This window comes from Drosophila biarmipes, chromosome 3R (assembly GCF_025231255.1).
Source record: "Drosophila biarmipes strain raj3 chromosome 3R, RU_DBia_V1.1, whole genome shotgun sequence".
NCBI lineage: Eukaryota > Metazoa > Arthropoda > Insecta > Diptera > Drosophilidae > Drosophila > Drosophila biarmipes.
Genome location: NC_066616.1, coordinates 16,458,641 through 16,477,521, shown reverse-complemented (window position 1 = coordinate 16,477,521; position 18,881 = coordinate 16,458,641). Strand labels below are relative to the sequence as shown.

General features: G+C 41.4%; 1 protein-coding gene across 2 annotated transcripts in view; it reads left to right on the top strand.

Moving 5' to 3' along the window:
* The window catches only part of LOC108031278 (homeobox protein homothorax), a 107,120-nt gene that overhangs the window by 67,248 nt on the left and 20,991 nt on the right, over nt 1-18,881 (top strand). For both annotated transcript variants that reach the window (XM_017104520.3, XM_017104519.3), the window contains exon 9: nt 15,251-15,346. In XM_017104520.3, coding sequence (XP_016960009.1) covers nt 15,251-15,346 — 96 coding nt within the window. The remainder of the gene's footprint in view (nt 1-15,250; nt 15,347-18,881) is intronic.

The window sequence follows — 18,881 nt, the reverse complement described above, 5'->3', positions numbered from 1 at the left end:
CCCCTAGCTCCTCTCTTTGATGTCCGTCACACTAATCCCGTTCGCGATCACGTTCCTGCCTGGTGCACGCCCACTTTGCTCACGGTCGCGGCTTCCTGTTTCTGCGATCTCCTCGAAAATGAGAAATTTCTTTTTAATTTAGACTTAAACAGACGGCGGCCGGGACAGCTGATAAAAAATCATTATAAAGTTAAATTTTAATTAAAAACTACAATCGATTAAGCGGGACAAGGGCGATAGGGAGCGCATACTGTCTGCGGCTCATAAATTGAACATCGGCGGTCTCCGGAGCTTTCAACGTGCATGTGGGCCACGCCCCCCAGAAAAAAGGGGGGGACCACAGGAAAAAAATCAACCGACAGACGACGATGATGATGAACTTGTGCCAATTTTTGCGCTGCGAAAATCAGTGGCAGTTTTGATGATGTCCGAGGGCCGATAGTCGCCGGCATTACGGCATTATATAAGCGCATTTCGCTTTCATTAATGAACATGAGGCAAAAAACGAGTGGACGAGCGACCGGCACGTGAATTGAAATTTGATTTATGATCGGCGAGCGGCGAACGGCGGACGGCGAACGGCCCTCCATGTGGGGCTTTTCCTTCTGTGTTCTGTATTTTGTTTTTTCCTCCGCTGCGCGGCTAAGCAGCCTCCTCTGGGTCGTAAAATCCCCAGCTCAGGATGCAGTTTTCCCCTCTTTATGATGCGTTAAATTGAGGAATGGCGTGCCAGAGCATTTAAATCGTTAAGAACGGCAAGTGTAGGACCGCTCTCGAATGTAACTCGCATTCGATTGTTTTTCCAGCACCGAAAAGAAGTCGTAATCTCTGGCTTTGTGGTGGCGAAGTTTGAGAGGGTACTGAAGAAATGGGTGATAGATATATTGAGGATATTGAAGAATGTAGCAGGCAGACCATAGGTAGTTCATAAAAATACATTTGTTAAATCACTTCATATAAAATCCTTATATCTTCTTGTTTTATAATTGTTAACATTACATTTTTTAAAAATTAGTGGTGAACACGCGAAGAACCCTACTTCAAAATATATATTTTTGATTTAGTCCGGTAGCTAAGCAAAGAAAACCATTAACATCATTGGAAGGCTACGAATTTTCTTTAATATTTCCTATGATATCTTACTTATTTTCCAATAAGTATTCTTTATCTTTAAGATAGCCCCATTGAACCCTCTTTTAGCAACTTGTTCGCCGCGTTAAATTCAAGTTCGAGAGACCCAGTAACCCACAAAAAGAGCTTTTATTTTAGGCTGGCCGAAAAGGAGAGCAGCCGAGCAATATGCCAAAAGTGTAATTTGTATTATTTCCCTGGGCCTGCCCCGTGGGCGTCGGGGCGTGGGCGTGGCCGGGGGCAGGGGCGGAGGCGGTTGCAGACAGCCGTGGGCCATGGCCAAGAACCCGAGGGAAAGGGACGGGGACAGAGGCGGAGACAGAGACAGCGAGCGTTTAAGCACAACTTTAAATAATCGTCTGTCAGAACTGTCAAACAAGCCGGCGAGCGCTAGAATTAATGGCACACACACACAGGGTTGTGGGAGTGCGAGCGAGAGGCGGCGGCGGCGGCAGAGGGAGACGGCTGCAATTTGTTTAACCCTGCGCAGGCGCAAAGCGTCCGTTGAACCTGCAGTCCGCAGACACGGATATTTGTGTATGTGGAGCACAAGTTGAATTATTGTTTCTGCACTTTTTTTGCTCGCTTTTAGCGCAGTCGCAGCGAGTTAAAAACAATGCCATTGCCATGGCGGTACTTTATCAAAATGCCCCATCTCTTTCGCTCCGGCATACAGCCCCCTCTTTCGCCCTTTCAACGTGAGTGTGTGTGAGTGTGTAAAATTAATGTTGTTGCGCCGCAGCGGGCGAACTTTCAACTGTTGCTGCTGCTGCTGCTGGCTCAAGATGAAAAATTATTGCTTTTAATTTATTGCATAAACAAAGGCTACGCCAGCGGAATAAAAATCGCTGTGTGTGTGAGTGGTGTGTCTGTGTAACGGTTCTCAAGGTCATGGGCGAAAGAGACAGCAAGTGGGGGCTTTCCCCGGCTTCGCTGCCAACTGTCAAAAATGATTTAGTAGTTCAAAGCCGCGTTTTGCGTCTGCTGCAAAAGTGCGAAAAATATATATGTGCGAGGGCAGCGAACGTCCGACAGCAGCTGTCAAATGCAAATACATGGCAGTACAGCACAGCACCAACATCCCCGCAGCCACACTCACACATTTTGACACAAATTTTGACAGTTTAGCAAAGGTCATTCGGAAAGTAAAAGTTGACGGGCCTAGAGGTGTGTGAGCGTTGCATGGTCAGGAAAAAAAAGACAGGAACCAGAAGGGGGGAGTGTGTGTATTTGATAGATTGACATCATCATTCGGCCTTTCATTCACTTGTCAGGAGCACACAGCGCAGCGCACAGTTGGCGAAACTCTGAAACATTAGTTTTTTATAGTTCATTGAGCCGCCGCCGAAAAAAGCGAGAGCGAATCATTGACAGCCAACAATAAACAATAATAATAAACTGACAAATCAACATCAGAAACAAACCAAATTAGCTAGTCATAAAAGCGTCTGCCGGAGCGAGCCAACAAATGGCAACTGTTGATAGATCATTTGAAATAAAATACAACGCAGACGCGTCGTGATTTATGGCATTTGATAAATGAGAATTTAATAAATTTTTAGCTTATTTGGATTTTCAGTTTTTAGTGCGGACGGCAATTAAAACGTGTGTGGTTTCGTTATTTTTTTTATTTAAGCAGACAAATGGTGGCGCTCGTTTCGATAGATTAACGGGGGTCTTAATGGTGTTTGATATGGGCTCCCAGCTTGGGACTCGAATTTCTTTATTTTAGATTTTATTTGCCCAGCCATCAATTAGCCAGAAAGAGCTCTGACCTAAAGCTAAGGCCTTAAATCGGGTTAATGAAAAATATAAGCATAATTGGTTGTTTGTACAATAAATACCACGAATAACTTTATTTTCTCGGTGTAAGGACCATTACTTTCCCCCAAATTGAATACCCAGACCGTTTAAGTCACTTTCTTTGATGCTCTCCATCTGGCTCATCATAATTCCTCGACAGTCACCGAAAGTTCTTTGGCAAACCCACATAAATCCCGAGCAGAGGTCCCTCCCAAACTTTATTTGTCCTCGTGAATTATGCATGCAACAAATTGTATAAAAATTTCTGCAACTTTACGTTGTTACGTGCAGAAATTCGGAAATCAAGTGAAGCCGAACCCCAGAGTTGCTTGAGAGTTGAGCCTTCGAGGGCGAAAAATAAATATAAGAGGCCGAAAGCCCGAAAAGGACCAAAGGACTTGAAGGACTCAACTGTGGTCCCTGGTCGCTGGCTTAGCCCGAGTCAACCCCCAAAGGATATGCTCGAATATTTATTTTTTTTCCTCTCCGCTCGGCGTTTACAAAGTGATTACTTCCGTTTAAAAATTGATGTCTCGATGTTGGACACGTTTTCAATTTCCAACGAAATGGCGCGTGCTGCACAGCCTCCCCCCTTGCCACGCTTCGCCACCGGAAAAACTTACAGGTGCCGTATCCATTTCCCGGTGAAGAGGAAACTCCACTCAAAATCGTCAAAAGAAATTCCTTAAATGACTTTGTCAAGTCGTTAAAAGCGAACACAATTTGGTGTCGCTTTTTTGTTTTATTTGTTGCCGCTGTGAGTGTCTCGTTTGGCTTTAATCACCGATTGCTGTCATGTCCGAGTTGAATGGCAATTAAATGGTCTACGACTCGTTAAATCATTCATGATTAACTCACTTCAGCTCCCTGTCCTTGAAGATTTAGTGCCGTTGAGAATCGTTAAAGATATGCCTCACATTTCGGATCCGAATCGGAGTCGGCATCGAAAGCTGAAGCTGACGCAGAAATGTTGAAAAGCAGACGCATTGCTGTCGCATAATCGATAAACTTTGATTGGCACTCATAAAACCCATCAACCGGTTGTGTTTTTCTACTCAAAAAGAAGCAGCAGTAGTAGTAGGTATATTATGAATTGCCGCCAGCCAAAAAGCCAAAAAGGTAACTTGTCACTAAAGTCTGTTGGCTTCGGCTAGGCCCAAATGGCTTTTTAATTTGGTCAACGAAAACGGGTTGGGAAAATGGGTTCGCTGATGTTTGTTTTTTGTGTCTGCGGGTTTGACATTTAATGGCCTTTTGCCTTCGGGGGGAATGTGTGGAATGTTTCATTTGCATATGCAGCCTGCGCCCTGAAATATGCAGTGGTTTTTGTTGCCACCAGCATAGCTTGAAGGTGTGTTCGGTTCGGAATTTCATACACGGAAAAACAGGAGGAATTTGTAAGCCTCAGAGGGCGTAATACACCTTTCCCTATTGGGAAAACTATGGCATTGAAGTAAAAAATATTGCTGATTTTTATGTATTTTAAATACTGAAGTTGCCTAGCTTAAAAATTTAAAAATATATAGTGTTTTAATTTTTAATATTTTTTCCGTATGTTTGTGTTATTTATTTGACTTATTGAAATCATTGAAGAGGAAATTAATTATTTCAGAAGCCTTAAATTTTCTTAAGAGTTTTCGTAAGATTCCCTTTTCTTTCTGTGCATTAATTCCCTATTTAATTTATTTTTCCCTCCCCATTTCAAGGGGAAAACTTTGATTAAACTTCTTGCCAATAGCAAGCACTGTTCGTATATACACACATATATATACGGCGTGCTATATGTCTGACCAACTTTCATATAAGTAACATAGATATAGATAGAGTGCGCCCACAGCAAAATCGAAGGGAGGGTAGGAGCGCAGGGGAGTTGGAGTAGCAGAAGGATATCCATTTGCCAAAATAGCAAAACTTGCATAAAAACTTTTGCGCAACAACTTGGACTTTTTCATCAAACAAAAGCAAAAAGGAAAAATAAGAGGAGAATGAAACAAACTTTTAATGCAACCTACCATCGCCCATCGCCCGCCTCCCACTTTTGGCAAACAAAAACAAAAACAAGCCGAAGATAGACAAACTTGCAGTACGCCTCCTCGTCCTTGTTGCCGCCCATTTGCACAGCTGTCAGTCAGTGGAAAATATTTCCCAGCCCCAGAGAAGGAGCAGTGGAAAGGGACGGGTATGCCGAGGAGAAAGAGAGAGGGCTAGAAAGCTGGGAAAGCAGAGCCAACATGGCGAACAAAAGTTTTGCTCGCTGCGGCAAAAAGCGGAAATGCATTCAAAATCTAATATGGCAGCCATGGTCATGAGCAGCAGCAGCAGCAACAACAACAAGAGGAGTAGCTACCACCCACAAGCCACCCACCTTCTCCCACCCCCTTTCTCAGCAAAGTAGCAGCTAAACAAAAAGGCTAAAGAGTGCCAAAGAAGAAAATGCAATTTTCTGAAAAACCCATTAAATGTTTGCCATCAGAAAAAGAAATATATATATAGGGAGAGAGTTGAAGGGGTTGGGGGTGGTGGGGAGAATAAAAGAATGAAAGCCAGAAGAAGAAGAAATAAGAGATGGAGTAGAACCAACTGCAAATAAAGCAAACGCCGAGCGCCAGAAGATGGCGGCGTTCGCCAGTGATAGACTATATGGAGCTATGTGCATATAGCTGCTATATGGTACATGTCCAAAAACTACAGTGCTACCTCTCTGCGAACAAACTACAGTCTTACCATTGCAATCAGAAATGTTCAGGGCCAAAATGTCATTGCAAAAGTACTTAGTAGGTGTTATTAAAGACTCTAAAAATTAAATATTTCAGAATCTGTAAAAATTGTTTCAGAAAAATAGCATGGGAATTACTTATGGGATTGAAGTTAGCACATCAGTTTAGAGTTATACAAATTAATGGAAAGAAATTATTAAAGTGTGTTTAAAGTGGAATTCTGTGTGCATTGATTTATATAAATATGTAGAAAAAATATATTTAAAATATTTGTATATTTAAATATTACTCTTGAAATATAAAAAATATTCCTTTAATGAATCGATAATTTACCAATCTAAAAGGCTTATGATAAAACACCTTTTAATGTCAGTTAAAAAATTTCTAAAGACAGGTTCGCCGGTAAGACCTCTTCCTCAGACCCCATGACTTGCAATTTATAGATTCCCCTCACATTTCTATTGTGACTCCTATAAAGCCATTAGCAGCACTTTAAATTGCCTCAAAATGTGCTCGAAACTTTAAGCCCGAATCGCATGAGGCTAAGAGTTCGTTCGTTCGAAGGCTCACATGTCAGAGGCACCAAAGGCACAATGTGCTGATAGAGCCATTTACGCCGTCAGCACATAATGATGGAGTGGGCGGGGAAATGGGAAACTGGTGAGGGGAGAGCGGAAGGGGGATCAGGATGCTCGTGAAGGAGCAGCTGCAGCGGCTGCGCTTTTCTGACGGATTTCCCCGGCACATAGCAAACACACAGCACACAGCACAGTTGCCTTGGGCTTAGACAGACGAATACGTCCATGGAATAGATGCAGACGTGGCCAAGAGGAGCTGGGAGCTGGGAGCAAGGAGCCAGCCAGGAGCCAAGGATATCAGCCAGCAGCAGCTGTGCCCCCGTTTGTGTGTGTGCTTGTGGCAAGGATATATGCCTGACGATGAAATTTAATGGGGTGCTTTGATGCGATTGGTTTTCATATAACGCAGGCGCTTAAAATCATCGAATCATTCAAAAGAAAACTGAGCTGACTGCTCCAGCTCTCCACTCACTCACACACACACACACACACACACACACACACATGAGAGCAAAGCTTTCCCCAGAACACACACACACAAACACTTGTAGAAAACGCAATGCTTGTGTATAAGAATTTTTTCTGCTGACTGGAAATAAAAGAAATGTAGAAAAATACTAGAAAAAAGCGGAAAAATATAATGTGTGTGTGTGTGTGAGTGCCTGAGCATTTTCCTTGGGCTCCACTCGGGTTTTATATAAAGAACGAAATGACGACGACAGCTTGCGAGGAAAAGCGGCGGGGAAGGGCGGCAGTCGGAGTTGGTCGGTCGGAGTTTTCGCCAATACGCACACAGACAGCTGCCACACAGAAACGTATACCAGCTAGCTTTTGGGATGAAAAAAGCTTTTCTTCATTTTAGTTTTCTCCTGCCTTCGTTTTTTTTTTAATTTTCCCTTTTTTATTTATTTCTTTAGCTTCCATTTCCAGCTTTCCTTTGTCACAGCTATAAATTTGATACATATAAAGGGGCTGCTTTGAGTCTGGCTGTAGCTATTTTACATGTGAAATTTAATTTAGTTGGGCGCCATATATGTGTCCTTAAGTTCAACCATAAATCCACAAGGTATTCAACAAGTTCGCAGTGCATAAATTGTGGAAAAACAATGCCAAACTGATACATTAACACTTTAAGCCAGTGAAAACAGCCCCGGGGAAATGTCTGATGTCTGGGGAAAATGCAAAACTCCCGAAAACTCGCGGCAACCCCATGACAAATCGCTCTCTTTCTGCCTGTGTGTTAGTGTGTGTGTGTGCGGAAAACGCAGTCAAGCAGTAAAAACAACAAGCACACACACACGCCAATACAAACAAACCAACTCGTATCGATTATTGTAGCATACTTTTTGGGCGTCATTTCAGTTTATTTATTTTTGGTAGTTTGGCAACCAGACAAAGAAAATAATGAAAGTCATGCTTGGCTTACAGATTCCTTGGGCCTCTGTTTTTTACTTTAGTATCTCCTCTTTTTTCTGCCTGTAATCACAATTTGTTTGTCTGTGCCTACACTTAAATGTAGTCGAAATCGAGGCGTTTTGGAGCTGAGCCGTCTGGGAAAAATCATTTTACAGCTGGCGGGCCAAAGTTTTCCCCAGTTGACAGGCGACTATTTAACACGCGTCATAGCATGAGTTTTATGCGCGCACACACACACACACACACACACTCAAGCACAGCCATCTGTGGGGGGAAAATAAAAGAAAAACCAGTGTCAAGGTTAACGACCAATGAATTTATTTTGCTTGAATAAATTTTACGATAATGAGGAAATTGTCGTTGTCGTTTTGGGTATTTTTAATGGCCGTAATGTGTTGACTCCTGCTATCTCTTTTTCGCCGAGTGCGGGAGCTGTGCTAAAATTAAGTATAAAATTTAAAATGTTTTCCCATATTAACCAGTTGATCTTTAAGTAACACGCTTTCCCGTCTCTCCCTTTGGCTTATCAGAAATGCCGCAAACGTTTTTCAATTTCCGGCCGGCATAGTTTAACCACTCAACGGTGGTGGCTTTCGCAGTTCGCATTTCGCAGGACCTCCTCAGGACGTCCTGAGTTCTGGACTTTAGCGGCTCAGGACGAGCCAACTCCATTTTACGTAACATTAATTCTGTGATTTATTAGGGTCACGTGACCGTCAAACGGACGACTGAAATTGCACGAGTCACGAGTCGGCCAGACGACCACAAAATACCCATTGCCACACGGCGAAAAAAGCATAACAATATCGTTATTTTCTACTTAGGAGAGTCTTATTATGTTTTTACAAGCCAAATAGTTTTTAAAATATCTAAGAAATGGGAAAGAAGAGTTTAAAACATGTCAAATACATATTACTATATCTCAATAATAAGTACATTTTTAACGATGTGAAGTCCCAAAAAAACTATGTAATGATGGATTCTTCTTTTTTAAGTATTTTTTGGACTCTAAATATTTTAAAAATATTTTTCTCTCTGCATATACTCGTAATAATATCCTTAACCACATGCAGAGCTCATCAAAGTCTTTCAATTCAAATCAGTCGTGCAAAAATTGCCTTCGAAATCGGCAACAAAATTCTTTGTTCGTCCCGTGGAAATTGCGGGCAGGTAAACAAGTTTCTCCACCTTCGACTGGCCCGGTGTTGCCTGGTTAGGTGTCATAAAGTGCATTCACATGAATGCGATAAAGTTTATTGTCAGTTGGTCGCCTTGGTGGCTTTTTCGGGCGGGGGGCTGGAGTCCAGAGATTGAGGGGCCAGATGCTCGAAGGAACAACAAGAAAAATTAATACCAAAACATTTGCTGGCCTGTATGGTGTGGTATATGGTGCGGTGTGGTACGTATGTCTGGATCTTGGGTCGTTGTCCGTCCGTTTTGTCCGTCCGGGAGATCGCACACGCCTACGCAAACATGTCGCAACTGTCATTTCAGCTTAAGTTGGTCCATTGTACGTTTATATTAGTCGCGGGCCAGATAAAAAAAAGAAACAAAAAAATACAGAAAAAAAACCCAATGAGAAGAGCGTGTGTGTGGGCAGTACGACGAGGGGAAACAAGGGGTTAGGGGGGCGGGAACAAGAAGAGTTACGAGCGGCCCGATCCAGACTTTCAAATTCGCTTCAAGTGTAAAGCGATATGCGGATCCCAAAAGGATGTCGCCAAAACTGATGACACAGGCTGAAGGCACGGAGTTCCATAGCTTAAGTTACAAGTCATGTTCGAGGTGTGGCCCTTGGTTTTTTTTATTGAAAACAGAAAAGGAACAAACGAGCGAAACGCTTTAAGGCCTCTGGCTTTTCGAGGCCCAAACTAAAACCACTTAGTGTGCTTTAATGCATTAGAACTGGCTCCAAACTAACGTATATGCATATACATCTAACCCCCTTTTTGGCAGCCATTATTTTCATAACTATGCGCGAAAAGCTTTTTCATTTAAATTAAAAAAAAAGCAAACAACAAAATTCCTCAACGAAAAAAATGTCGGCGGGCAAACGAAAAAAAATAACTGGAAAATGCTGTGAAAACGGCAGCGGAAAATGCCAGCCAAACTACAAAAACAGTGCAACAAAATAGATAACTGCTCTGCTTTTTTTTTGCTCTGTGCTCGTAAAGCAGCTGCAGCAGCGCCACCTTCCGGCCATCATGGCGAACTAAAAGAAAAAAATAAAACACAAAAATTCATTCGGTGCATGTGAATAATTACACAAAAAGCCAAGAAAAAAACGGCAGGAGCGGAAAAACCAAATGAAAGATTGCAGAGATGAAATGCCAATGCAATTTGGGTTAACAATATTTTGTTTGTTTTTTCCCGCTCGTCGGCTATCTGGCTTTAATTTTGCAAATAGAATCGAACGAAAAGGTTGGAAATAAAATAGAGTCATATAAGAGATTATTTTCCTATCACTAGGCGGGCTCAATCTTATCAATTGTGGGCTAATCTTTTCGGGATTGTGCTCCAGTGAAAATGCAAAATTCATTCACAAGAAATTGGGATTTTTTTGAACTTTATCAATTTGTTACAATTTTTAACTTGTTTTCATAAAAATAAATTTTCTTAAATGCTCAATGAATGTGTCATATTTAATCAGTTTTTTTTACTTATTTTTTGTATTAATTTGGAAGAGAGGAAGTCTTTTGATAACATACTTTTGTTAGGGATTTGATTATGAATAAAAATGAATTTTTTTCTTCCGCTTATTATTTTAAAATGATGAACCTGATAACATAAAAACTGCCGACGGCAGTGCAAAAATATTCTGACTAAAGAGAAGAAGGACTGAGACAGATAGAATACCTGTTCTCCCAACTTGTTTTGAAGGTTTCAGGGCCACCCCAAAGGGTTTCCCATAACCTATGCAAATTTCATATGCCGCCATAATTTTCAACCATTATTTTGCATATCAAAAACTATAAAAATAAAGGAAAGAGAAGGAAACTTGTTCACCTGCCTCAAGAATCGCCTAAATGAATCCATCAGAACGACCTTTAATAAGCGGGCCACGCCCCCTGCGAACCACCCGTCTCTTTTGGCCGCCCACACATTTTGCTCCCTCGATTTTCCCAACCCATTTTTGCAACTTTTTCCCCTTCGTTCATTTGGCGCGTTCAACCAATTGGAAAATTTACACGTGCAAAATGTTGAAAAATTGTTGCGGTTTATGTATTTTATTTTAAATTTTTTTCCACCGCTGCCGCTGCCGCTGCAGTCGCTCGAAATTGTTGGGCATAAAAATTGAGAAAAGCCAGCGTAAATTTCCACGCGGCAACAATTTCATTTTAAAGCTTCAAGTGACACCGCATATATCGCATATACAGATGTACAGATACGTGTATATGTACGTTTTTTTATGTTATTTAAATGTGTTCACATTGTTGTTGCTGTTGTGGCTTTTTGTAATATTTTTAATTTCGCCAAGGCAGCGACATAAATCATTTTGTCGCGCATTGCAAAAATTCCAAAAGAGCAAAGCGAAAAAATTACAAAAATTTTTAAATTAGCTCGCATGGGAAATGCCTGGGTGCTTTTGAGGGGGTGCGGCGGGGGGCTAAAGGGGGTTGAGTGGGTGGTGGGGGTCTGAGCGGAATTAAATTTTCATATGAAAAACTCAGAGATAACAACAACAAGAGGGCCAGAGGAGGGGAACAAAGCCAAATAGTAGAAAATTGGAAAGATGAAGTTGCCTCAGATAGCAGGACAAAGGGGAGTGAGGTGCGGCCTGAGGGGGCTGTGGGGGGCTTCTGACGAAAAAAGCAATTTTCAATTTTTCTACACAAAAATGCCAAACATGCCGGGCTGAGAAAATCAGGGGTGGCGGCGAAGGGGGTCGAAGGGAGAGCTTGTGCTAAAAACTTTGACGACAGCCAAGCACTGGGCGAAAAGGCGGGCGCTGCGGCGGTGGGGCGGGGCAGCGTTGGCGTTTGCGCCTTGCAGTCGCTGGCAAGTGATAAATCATTTCAACTGTCACTTTCGAAACACAATTTTATCTAAACACAGACAGAGACTCGCACACAGACGGAAAGCGACAGACAAATGCACGGAGAACAAATTCTTGGTCTAGTTTTTATTAGAACTAAATGAAATGTAGGTAATTTTGTAAACTAGTTTTGGACAACTGCCCAGAGAACCAATTCTTAATAGAAATACTTTGAAAAGCTGTTAAATTAAATTAATTAAATGATATTATATACCAATCTTACGAATATACGAAAAGGCACTGAGTTTTTGATTTTTAGTTTATTACACAATAATACAAAATATTTTATAAGCTAGTAGTATTATTATTATAGAGCTTAAATAAGGTGTAAATATTTATTTAAATAACTTAAATAGCTCTTTTCTCTCACTGCACTGAACGGAATTGAAGAGACTTTGGCATTGGGGTGAAGTGAACTCTATGGAAAATGGAAAATTCGTTTCGTTGCGTCTGTTGTTTTTCTTTTTTCGGCTTTTGCTGCTCTACTGGCAGGGAGGGGGAACACTTTTGGATGGAACAAAAAGTGGGGGCATAATGGGTGTTAGTTATAATGTGTGCCAGTGTGTGTGAGGAGTGCATGGGTGATAAGGCAAATGCATTTCGTAGCTCTGGGGCATCTAATCAATACCTAAGCGCCATTTATCAGGCCCATGGGCACTTCACAGAGTTTGGGAGGAGGCGGGGAAAATTCGGGGAAAAGTGGGGAGAAGAATACACTTAGCTGGCGGCTGAAAAGCGAATGGGGTCGCCACCAAAATAGTGCCACTAAAAATAGGAAATCATTCGTTGCGTCTCACCGACAAAAGGCCAAAAAGCAAATCAAGCAAAGCAACAAAGGAACTTAAAAATAAATATAGGATCAAGAAAATCAGAATGAACAACCAAACACATTTAACAGAAATCATTAGCAGAAACAAGATAAATATGCTAAAACAAAAATGAAGTACTAAAAATAAATTGGTGAAACCAAAAAACCCAAGGCAATTTAAATGAAAACCACCATAATTAGCAGGACCTAATTTAAATTAAAAACATTTCGAAAATCATTTCAACAAAACGACAAGCAAAAATAAAGTAGAGCAAACGAAAACCACCAATTTCATTTTTAAAACATTTTTAAAGCCAGTTGAACAACACACAAAAATAATTTAAAATACATTTTGAGACAAGCGGACCATAAATGTTTTAGCACATTCTCAGAATCGAGAGTTGTGACATTTAAAAGCCCCATAAACAATGAAATCTGAAAAAGCATTTTTGTTTAAAATTATATTTGTTTTCTGGCGTTTTTCGAGCGTTTAAAGCGCAGCGAATTGGCTTTGTTCGCTTTATTGATTTAACATTGCATAAGGGGATAGAAAAAGGTATAAAAAAAATGAGAAGAGTGCGGGGGTAATTTATAAATCGAATTAGTCGAGTCACAAAAATCGAAAATCATTAACTTAGCAAAAAAAAGAAAACAAAAAAAAAACAAACTCAATTCGCCGCACTTTTATGTCTTCACTACCTTCGTCTCGCTCTGACCCGCCAAGCGAGAGAAGAGCCGCTGCGAGGCAAATGGCGCTGCCTTCTTACGATATTTAAGCAGCTAACTTACGGTACGATAATCTCGCCAGGGGAAATATACGCGGCCATCAAAAGAGCGAAAGAGATGGGGCGTCCGTTTGGGTGTAAGTGTGTGTGGGTTTCGGAGAGCGAAAATCAGCAGACTGTTTGGCTCTGTCTCTTTGTGTTGTTGCTGTTGCTGTGCCTTTGTTTTGTTTTGCCTCGGCTTTTTATTTTATTTCCTTACAATAAAAACGACAATAAAATTTTTTAGTGCAAAGATTTATGTGCGAACAATTTTTTTTCGGTCACTCATTGTAGATGGTGTGTTGTTGTTGCCACCAAGAAATCTCTATTAATTTTATTATAGATTTCGGTAGACTGGAAATTTATTAGCTGTAAATTGTGTGGATTTTTATTAATTTTTTACACAAAATATCAATGCAAATTTAATTAAATTTAAAAAAATTATAATGAGTTGTCCCTAAATTGATTGCAAAAATAGTTTATCAAGTAGAATATTTTTAATCATGTTTTTAAACACTAAAAAAAGCTGGCAAGTTGGTCAATTAAAAACTGATATTTTAGTTTTAACAATTTTTATACAAAAAGTTATAAGCAATAATATTCTTTAAGAACATGGTTCACTCTTCAATAGAATTTACACAAAATAAAAAATAATAATCAATAGTATTGCATTAAATTATTTATAAAAATAGTTCATCAAGTATAATATATAAAAATCAAATTTATTTCGTCGAAAATGAAACATGCAAATTGATGACCAATTAAAGAGATATTTTTCCTTTGTTAGTTTTGCAGAATTTATTTTCGAGCATATTGTGTTACATTTTAATTGGACAGGTGCAGTTTCAGTGGCAATTTAATATTCCATTTTGAAAAAGAAAACAAAGGAAAAAGAGACCTGCATTCGCGCTCGCCCACAGGGGCGTGTCAGGGGGTGGCTCTCGAAAGGTGGGTGGCTATGAGGTTGGGCATCAGCACCACCCCATAAACACCCCACAAAAGCGTTCATAAAACGTGCCCATTTACTACCAAGAAAATTGCCCATTAAGAAGAAAACGAAGCGTAGTCTGGCCCCCGTCTTCTGACCATAGAAGGAGGAAAAAGAAAAAAAGAAAATTTAAATAAAGGTGCGTTTGGCTGTCTGCCCCCGTCGTTGAGCTCAAGAAAGTGCTTAAAAAAATAATAGAAATTGCCCGGGAGATTGGCCGAGGGTTGCTGTTGTTGTTCTCGGCACGCCCCCTCACTTCATTTCTTCCGCCCGCCCTCATTGTGCTTTAAAGCCAATAAACCAAATTATTATTAGCGCCATTTTCCTGGGTTTTCTTCTTTTTTTCTGCTTCCTCCTGCACTACGTATTTCATTTAAAGTTTTATAAGCTTAAAGTGTCCATTGAGGTTCTTATGTTTATATTTTGTGGGCCATTTTCGTCGAGGGTTCTTTGCCCAGCGACCTTTTCATTCAGAGATTACGTTTCGTTGGTATTCCAGGTGGGGGCTGAGGCACCTGTCACTCCGCACGAATTTTGACGAAAGCCCCAAGACAACTATCTCCGTAAGCCTTCCACAAATATCATAAGATATATGTGCGTTGGCTTAACATATTCAGCGTGCTGTCAATATCGGTTGAAAAGCATTAAAGTTGACAAGTGTTGCGAATTGTGTCAGTCAGTCGGTGGCTTAGAGTGGCTCAAGATCTTAATACTGCTGCGGATGCCTTAACTGGAAATGAGTTTCAGTTCGTTTGCCGAAAGGCTTAGGAACGCGGAAAATTTAATTAATAATTATACGTGGTTTTCCCGCTGTGATATCTGAGCGGTGGAGCCCTAACTTATTGATGGTCTTACAGAAATGTTGTACTTTTATTTAAAAGATTTTAATTGTAATTTTAATTTAGTTGTTGTTGCATTCATTGAGCCACTAGTTTCACAACCTAGTCCTTAGTATTTAGTATAGGTAGTTAAACGCATTTCTAACGTTCGGCTTCTCTATCTCTTCCAGGTCGATGGTGTCGAAGAGAATGGTCCTCACCTGCCGATGCTCGCAATGCAGACGCCTCCCGGCGATTGTATTCCTCAGTCTTCCTCGGTAGTCCTGGTAAGTGATTTCTATTTACCCAACTCTGTACTCTACTATCTGTCTGGGCAGCTGATAGTGCGGCTTATCAGCGGACTTGAGCTATCATCACAAGACCAACTGACGTCAACGTTTCCATTAGATTTCAATAATTTACAACATCAATTTTTTCCCGGTCCCTCACCTTTCCGCCTGACAGTTTTTTTGAGGTCTTTTGCCGGGCGGTTGGTCTGTGGCTTGCTGGCTGGTTTGCTTTTAATTTCTGCTGGCCCATCGATGAGGCTGCTGCTGCTGCAAAAGCGAGAGATCAAGCGGCTCAGATTGTGCCAGAGAGTTAACGTTAATGGCAAAATACTAACAATGGCTGCTGCCGAGAGTAGGTAATTTCTATAATGATATACGAACTGGCATCGCCCAACGGGCAAAGGCTCCTCCGCAGTGGAGTGCCAGTCGGAGTTGCAACCCCACACGGAGAGAAAAGTAAACGAAATATTACATGTTACAATAGTCAAGTAAAAGTCATGAACTTTTATTTAATATGTTATATAACCATTTGATTTTTGCTATGAAGCACTTTTTAAATGGTTAAACAGAAAATATACTTTCAGCCCAAAAATTCTGATGATAAAGCCTCAAAAATCAGAAATCTTGTTTCTTACTTTGAATATAATTTTTCCCAGTGAGATCTTTAAGAGAGTGCGCCTGATCGGCGGCCATGGATCAGATCAGACGTCCCGCCTGCGGCCCTGAGCATCTTGAGTTTCTCAGTCCGAGCCAGACTTTCGGCCTGGCCAATGCCGATGCCAATGGAACGGCCATCAAAATGGCATCGACATGGCTCCGGAGAACGCCTTCGATTGTCTTCTAAATGGCAGAGTGGCCAGAGGAGTCTGCCTCCCTAGATCCATACATCCCAAGCCGAAATGCGTGCCAATTACATGGAGCCGCAGCTTTCTTCTAATAGCAAATGCTGTAATCAAAATTCCATAACATGCCCAAAAGCCAACCTGCTCGTTCGGGCTGGCAATTCGTTAAAGTCAATTTGCAAATCATTTTTCCATTGAAACTCAATCTACGAACTACGTGAAAATACCGAAAGGCAAGACCCGGGGCCTTAATCCTCCTGCTCCTCGGTCTCAGCCTCTTTTTCATCCTCTTGCCGCATCGATAATAATGATTTTCTTTGAAATGCATACTCGAGAGCTCAGCCAGGCTTAAAAGAGGGCCAGGGCCCAGAGCCTCTGACAGACAACTTTGTGTGCTCCACCTTTTAGACCCCGTCCCCATGCCGCAAAACCCCTTTTTCGATGGCTTCGAAACGTGGTGTAATAATACTAAATTGTTGCTGATTATCCTTTTGGCGGTTTGCCTTTGGACATGTTCTCCAACCTTGGTCTTCTCGGCTTCTCTCTCTCTTTTGCATACGCTTCGCCTGAAAATGGCGTCACAGTCACTGCACATGCAACACAAAAAGCACAAAAAAAGTACACAAAAAGCAAAATAAAAGCAGACTCCACTCTTCTTCGGAGGCCCAAGATTCTCGGGTCCGGAGGAGCAGCCCTACTCTGCATCTCTATTTTAGCTGCAGCCGATTTTGAAAGAAATCAAGCAAAAATCAAAGCCCGAGCCGCCGCAGTCTCTTCAGGTCTGGAGTATTATGGAGTGCGGAGCATGGACTCCGAGACTCCGCTGAAGAGGAGGCCCCGGAACCCCAGAACCCAGCAAGTGAACAGAAAGCCCACTTCAATAGTCACATAAATAGACTGTGAGTCGCGCTCGAGAGTCTCGCGCAGTTCGGCTCTGGCCAAATGGAAAATCGTGTGCCTGGGTTTCTACACTCTAAATATTTATTCTGCTAAAAAAAAGGGGAATAATGTATTAAAAGTATATTAAAATAACTTATTTTTTATGTTGAATGTTTTCCAAAAGTGAATTCATCAAAATTTCTAAATAAACATTGAGACAACTGATGTACTATTAAAAATTGGCGCCCAGCGTGGGGCTTTTTTTTGCGTATAGCTTAAACAAGTGAAGTTTTTATGAAAATTATGATTCTTTCAAAAGTAAATGATAAATATTGTTAAATATTTTCCAAATCAAACATCAAATCTTCCCAGTGCACACCGACTTTAACTTCTATTTGTGGCTCTGCCATTTTTGAGGTTTTTCTTCGTTTTGGGTGCTTCATTTTTATGCTTCACTTGGCCGCTTTGGCTTTGTCGGCACTTGAGCTGCTCTTTCAGCCAGCTCTTTTTGCTCTTCGGAAAGTCGGCTAAAACTAGAAAACAGAACCAAACAGAAAAAAACAAAGCGTTTTCCAGCCAACGTTCGCGGAAAGCTTTTTGTGCGGCCAGCATTTTGGTAATTACCGTTAAATGACCCAAGTCCGAGGCTTAGAGACCAAGTCACTTGCAACTGTCAGCTGTCAGGTGGCAAGTGGAAGGCAACAACCATGCGAGGGACAACAGCCAGCACGAACAACCAACAACGCGGCGAGCAACACTGCGTTCTGCCGCCAAGTTGTCGCAGTCCTTGACAATTGTCAACTGGTTAAGAAGCCTCAAGGCTGATTCGCTGTCTGCAAATTAATTGCGCCCAAAACGCCAAAGAGAAGAAGACTAGCAGCGATCTTGGCCCGGCCGAAAGGCAAACAAATTTTGCATACCAAATTCCCAGCCAGCAGAAGACCAGTGTGCAAAGTTTTGTCTTCGTTTTGCCTTTTTTCAATTTTGTTTTTCTCTCCTCGCGACGCCGTCTGAAAAAGCTGCACTTTGCATTTTAACCAGAACTTTGGCTGCGAAATCAATTAACAAACAATAAACGTTTGTTGGCCAGGCCAGACACGTATTTTATTTAAGTATCTAGAATATTAAAATGGGATCAGACACGACACAAGTTTGTATGGGGGTAAGGGGAAAAAAACAGAAAAACAAAGTACAAACAGAACAGAAAAAAATTGAAGCAATGCGTTGCTGACATTCATTGAAACGTTTTCGGAATATCTGAGCGATTCCCAGCCTTCTTTGCTTTCTTTCTGCAGCAGTGCTGATAAATTCCCGTGCCTTTTCATTTTCGAACTGCAATGTTAAGCACTCGGGCTTAAATCCAAAAAGCCAAGCCGAAAAGCTGCACCGAAAAAAATCCGTTCCTTAATGTAATTTGAATAATTGGCGCCCAACGAGGGGCTTTCAATGCCACAGAACCTCAGTGAAAGCTTTAATAGGTAAATTATTTGATTGAAACTAGTTTTAATTGCAATTTGGGTGTTTCGAATTACTTAAAAATATTATTTCTTTCGGTGTGCCATCAACTGCAGCGAGTGCCACCCAGCAATCGTCGACAGTCACCGCATTGCCATCAACTTAAGACGATTATTTATGAACTGCTCGGGGGGCTGGGGATCCTGCACTCTGGAGCTGAACTGAGACTGGAACTTGGGAACTTGGTAACTCGGTCTGGCGATGGCCGTTCCAGGACACTGACATCCAGCGAGTAGAGGGAGAGGGAACGAGGCCCCTAGAAAGAGACGGCGAACGACAACAAACCCGACACCGAC